The 6,349-nt window shown below is 32.9% G+C and overlaps 1 protein-coding gene across 1 annotated transcript; it reads right to left on the reverse strand.

Annotated features, from left to right (window-relative positions):
- Positions 1-2,688: 2,688 nt before the first annotated feature.
- On the reverse strand, positions 2,689-3,446 carry LOC139503298 (zinc finger CCHC domain-containing protein 10-like). The gene is made up of 2 exons (XM_071293059.1): positions 3,326-3,446; positions 2,689-2,969 (listed from the first exon to the last, which is right to left on the reverse strand). Exons 1-2 carry the CDS (start codon positions 3,444-3,446, stop codon positions 2,689-2,691), a joined length of 402 nt encoding a protein of 133 aa, XP_071149160.1.
- Positions 3,447-6,349: the final 2,903 nt, after the last annotated feature.

The following is a 6,349-nucleotide window of genomic DNA, read 5'->3' on the forward strand; positions in this document are numbered from 1 at the left end:
ATACTTTTAAAATATTCGGAGAAATGGGAAAGGCTGATTTAACTTCATGCGGATTAACTCTTTTTAAACCTTTAAAATAATTTAGAATAGAAAGAATTTAAATGCGGAAAATCTAAATCCAAAAACAAATGAAGAAATTTAACACCATTAGCATAATTTGTAATCGAGTCAGTGCTATTAAATGACCGACTTAAAAACTGACAGTATAAACACATATTCTCTATTGAACAAGGTAAAGGCACTAATTCATAAAAACTACAAAAACAGAAAAAATGTTTTCCATTGTGTTTTCAAATTTTTCTAGTGCCAACTGCATAGGCACTATTTATTGAACATCTTGCTTTTCCTTTCAACCTGACTAAATCACCACTCATGTTGACACCTAAAAAGAAAATCGTTTATTTCAATTTCCTAAAAAAACTGTTTGTCGACTGATAAAAGGGAGACAAATCTCAACTATATAGCATATCTGAAACTCTGTTATCTTTTCATTTAAGTGAATCGCTTAAATTTAACACTCATTTATAGCACAAATAAATGCAATATCTCTAAAAACAAGCTTGTAAAAACCTACTTCTCGAACGACCATGGTTTATGACTTGTACAGAAACGGCATTATCACAATAAATGCAAATGCTTTGTCCCTTTCGAACCCACACTTTTAAACAAACAATCACAGTCAACAATTCTAAAGAATTAATATGCAAATTTTGTTCTATAATAAAACTCGGAAAAGCACAGTGACAATACTGTGAAGATGAAATACCTCCGCATCCGGACATACATGCGTCACATGAGAAAAACTTATCTGGTTCTGACCATTCATCCAGACTTAAAATGGAAATACCATTAAAAATCAGTAAGAATTCTGACCACCAGAAAATGTCCTTTTTGAATTCCTCCGATAATTCTAAACACTGATCATCAGAAACAAATTCTCTCAAAAAATTTAAAATTCTAGAAATGAATATTCTACCTGGTTTGACACAACTGGCTATGAAATTTAACTTTCAAATCAACGATTGCGCCTCTTTTCTGAACACCTTTCTTTTTAACAACCAAGCATTAACCAAAGCCAAAATTTCACTAAGCCTAGCAGGAGTAACTTCGAACGTCATTTTCTCCGTGTTAAACCAGACACCAAGAAAAGACATCCTAGAACATGGGGGCAAGCTTTTTCAAGCGATTCCTCTAAACCACAATTGTGCAGCACGTGCTTTAAAATCTTAAATGAATTATCAGATGTGTCTGTAGAGTCAGCGCCAGCAAAATCGTCCAAATAATTTACGACTATAACACCAAACTTTTTAACAATATAAGACACTGTATTTGTGATTCTTTGACAAATATATGCCGACGATTTTAAACCCATGGGCAATACTCTGTCCACAAAAATATGATTGCGTCAAGAAAAACCTACTAGATTGTAATCCTTGGGACCTAGCGGAAACTGTCTGTAAGCCCGGCGCAAATCGCGCACAAAAATATGACACTGCGGACCTTTCTTCTTGATTATCTCTTTAAGTTTATCCACGTTTGGATAATGTAAATCAACCTTATTTCCCAAATACTCATTTTTGTCAATGCAATCATTAACAGAGTTACCTTTGGAAAAACTAAGATCCATTATAACCCTTCTTTCCTCCGAATCAGCTTTTGGATCCGAGTTTAATGGAGATAAATAAGACCATCTCTGAATGGTTTACTTTTGAAAGGACCAAGAATAGCACCATACGAAGCTTCCTTCTTTATATATTTATCAATATCTTTAGAAAATTGTCGTGCACCAGCATGATTACGCACTTTCTTACAAGAAGGATTAATTTTATCAGCAAAATTAATACCTATTGGCCAACCAAACTTTAAAAATTCACAGACATCTTTGTCAAAATAACAAACTAATTGTTGTCTCCAAAAAGAAACATTTAACCTAGTGTATATAGGGATTCTCAAACTTTCATAATTATTACCCCTATAAGTCAATAAATCATTATGTAAATGTATCAAGTTTCAGACACTTCATTTATTGGATTCTATTGAATCAAAACATAACTAGCAATGACCTGTTTCAAACAAGGGAATACTATTTCGATCACAATGTTGTCATCTTTCTTTATTGGGACATTTGTCCGAACATTCCGGATGAGATTGTTGAGTCTCATCTTTCTGCAAGCAAGAAGCACAAATGTGATAAACGTCCTTACAACTCCACGAATAGTGGCAGATTGAGGTGAAGTTATTTCCTCACATTTACTTCTTTGATATTTGTAACAAAACCAAGTAAACGATTCAGATGCTTGATTTTTTAAAAGAATTTTTAGTACTAGACCTAAATTCTAGCGGTAAAATATTACCGGTTAAAACAGCAGACTCTTAAACCTGTGGATTATCGTTCCACGTTTTCTTTCCAATTTCAATATGTCGTAACCATGCAGCATAACAGTCAAGAATAGCTGACCATTGATAAACAGATGAAAAATAAAACACTTTTTGTAAAAGTCGTAATTTACCTTCCTTTTCTGATTTGTTTTTTGCAAAAGTTGGAAATAATTTCTAATTTCCCTGCAACGAACTGTTTAAAATCTAACTGTTTAAATTTTATATCTTTTTTAACGTATTCAAATTGTAGATAATTGTGAGGGGAAAACTGAGGGTTTTTAACTTTATCCGTAGACTTAGTGACGAGACCTAATTTTTCTTCTTTGCACTTTTCTTAACTTTTCTTTTCTTAACTGAATCATCACTACTTGTACTAGTACTTGAACTAGACTCGCTACTAGATGAATCAGAATCAGACACAGGCGTGACAATCTTTTTCTTCCTATCCATTGCCTTTCGACAAGATTTTCCCTTCTGATTGCTATTCGAATGCGTGTTATCAGAGTCAGGAAAACCTTTCTTACTTAATTTATTTAATTTACCTAATGAAATAAACTTTGCAGCAGAAATTTCATTTTCGCCACTTTCAACTGAATCAAGACCTAAACATTTGAGCTGCTCATCAACTTTTTTGGTTTAACTTTTTAGATTTTCTTAGATCTTTTATAGTGACATTCTCTTTTTCAAGATTGAGCTGAGTGACCGCACCTGACTTCTTTTTTTGGCTTTTTCTTTTTGCTTTTGCTTTTGCTCGTGTCTTTGGACTTTGAATTACCCGACATTTCGGCCACTTCTTCCTCTGGTTGTCTTATCCGGTCTTTTAAGTGTTGCTTTTTGAGGTCATCCCTCTTCTTCTCTAAAAGTTGAACCCTCAGCTCCAAATCATCATCCTCACATTTATCTACTGTCTCCTCTTTGTTGATACGATTTTCAAGGTTTTTTTAACCCGAGGCCTCTCTTTCATTTTCCGAAGACTGCTCTGGACCAACAACACTTGACACAAACTCTTCCCCAAATTCATCTTGCTCTTCTGGGGTCAGTGACAAGTCTAACAAGTCTTCGTCCATGTTTTCCTAAAAGAAAACTGAACAACAGAATCCGTTGTACCAAAACAGTTGAGATTTTTATAATCCCGTCGCAGAACCGATCTTTTAGGTCTACCGTTCATATTAAACGAAGCATAAACACATCAAAAATATATACTAAAGTAAGGTAACATTATCAAACTATGACAGTTTATTACAAAGTAAAATCTATCTAATTCTAAACAAACAAACAAACAAAAAATAATCTGTTGATCGACGCTTCAACAAAGTACTATAACTCAAATTCGACTGTTTATATGCAGAAACTATATATTCTCTAATAGTTATAAAAAATGTTCTCAAAACTACCAAAAATGTGTTGATCGACGATTCAACTCAAATTTCAAAAATAATATATAATAAGAACTAAGTGTTTACCGTGTGAAAGCAAATCTTGGAGTGAAGTAACTAGAGGCTCTACAGAGCCTGTGTCGCTCACCTTGGTCTATATCATGTATGTGAATATTAAACAAAGGAAGCAGATGGATTCATGACAAAATTGTGTTTTGGTGATAGTGATGTATTTTTAAATTTTACTTAACTAAACATTCTTGCTGCTTACAATTATATCTATCTATAATGAACTTGGCCCAGTAGTTTCAGTGAAAAATGTAAGTAAAAATTTACAAATTTAATGAAACTTGTTAAAAAAAAATGATTATAAAGGATAATTACTCCTAAAGGGGTCAATTGACTATTTCGGTCATGTTGACTTATTTGCAAATCTTATTTTGCTGAATATTATTGCTGTTTACAGTTTATCTCTATTATAATAATATTTAAGATAATAACCAAAAATAACAAAATTTCCTTGAAATTACCAATTCAGGGACAACAACCCAACAACGGGTTGTGCTTTTCATTTGAAAATTTCAGGGCAGATAGATCTTGACCTGATAAACAAATTTATCCCTGTCAGACTTGCTCTTAATGCTGTGGTTTTTAAGTTATAAGCCAAAACCTGCATTTTACCCCTGTTCTATTTTTAGCCATGGCGGCCATCTTGGTTGGTTGGCTTTGTCACCGGACACATTTTTTAAACTATATACCCCAATGATGATTGTGGCCAAGTTTGGTTTAATTTGGCCCTGCAGTTTCAGAGGAGGAGATTTTTGTAAAAGTTAACGACGACGACGGACGATTGACGACGACGGACGATTGACGACGGACGCAAAGTGATGGGAAAAGCTCACTTGGCCCTTTGGGCAAGGTGAGCTAAAAAGGTATGTAATTTAACAGGTGAACGAAAGTGAGTAGAATTCAACGAACAATCCAATAAAAAAATGTTTTGACAAAATCAGTATGACGAAAAGAATGTAGCATTTAAATAAATAAATTCCTTAGGAACAGAAAAAATAATAAATTCTAGCAAAAATATTAATTTCTTTCTCAGTAATTAATCATTTTTAATAAAATAAAATTTTTTCGTATAACAATTACCAAAAATAGCAAGAAAACTACATGGGGACCTTCGTGACAGCTATTGGTAATTCTCGACTAAGGGGATAGGAAGGGCATGAAGGCTTGTCCTTTGAAGGGTAACAAACGGCAATTATTGAAAATATTTATACTTCTATGTAGCATTTATAATGAAAATTCAAATACATGTAATTTACATAACCAATGAATTAGCATGTTCACCAATCCTTATGCGGAGGGATGAAATATTTTTGATCGCACTACACTGTACGGTGTAGATACGGTTTGTGATGGTGAAAGTTCCTCCATGATTCAATCTTCATCCATGGAGATCCCAATATGCAATTTTTAGATGTGGTCACTATCCGAAGTCTTGGTCTCAAAGTTTTATATGCCCTTTGTACAAATCTGAAGATTCTTATAAACCTGAAAACTATAGACATGATAGAGGCATAGCAATTAACAATAGTATTGGCAAACTGTTTAACACTCTTTTAAACACCAGACTTGATAATTTTCTGTCTAAAAACGGGATTATACATCAAATTCAAATTGGGTTTTCTAAGAAATCCAGGACTTCAGATCATGTCTTCGTTCTAAAATCCAATATTGATAAATATTTAAACTGTGGTCATGGTGGAAGCAAATGACTATATACATGTTTTGTGGACTTTCGTAAAGCCTTTGATAAAGTGCTTCACGTTGGTATCATGTTGAAATTGTTAGAGGGAAATATTGGAAGTTTTTGTCGAGCCTTCGACTTTAGTCGAAAAAGCGAGACTAAGCGATCCTACTTTCCGTCGTCGTCGTCGGCGGCGTCCACAAATATTCACTCTGTGGTTTAAGTTTTTGAAATTTTAATATCTTTCTTAAACTATACTGGATTTCTACCAAACTTGGACAAAAGCTTTTTTATGATCATAAGATAGTATCCAGAAGTAAATTTTGTAAAAATAAAATTCCATTTTTTCCGTATTTTACTTATAAATGGACTTAGTTTTTTATGCGGGGAAACATTACATTCACTCTGTGGTTAAAGTTTTTAGAATTTTAATAACTTTCTTAAACTATCCTGGGTTTGTACCAAACTTGGACAGAAGCTTGTTTAAGATCATACAATAGTATCCAGGAGTAAATTTTGTAAAAAAAATAAATCCATTTTTCCGTATTTTACTTTTAAATGGACTTAGTTTTCTGGGTGGGAAACATTATATTTTACTCTGTGGTTAAAGTTTTTTAAATTTTAATAACTTTCTTAAACTATCCTGGGTTTGTACTAAACTTGGACAGAAGGTTATTTATGATCATAAGATAGTACCCAGAAGTAAATTTTGTAAAACAATAACTTCATTTTTTCTGTAGTTTACTTTTAAATGGACTTATATGTTCTTTCAGTTAACATTACATACAGTCTGCTGTTAAAGTTTTCAAAACATTTATTAGATTCATTAACTATCCTAGATTTT

The sequence above is a fragment of the Mytilus edulis genome, chromosome 14 (assembly GCF_963676685.1).
Source record: "Mytilus edulis chromosome 14, xbMytEdul2.2, whole genome shotgun sequence".
In the NCBI taxonomy this organism is placed as follows: domain Eukaryota; kingdom Metazoa; phylum Mollusca; class Bivalvia; order Mytilida; family Mytilidae; genus Mytilus; species Mytilus edulis.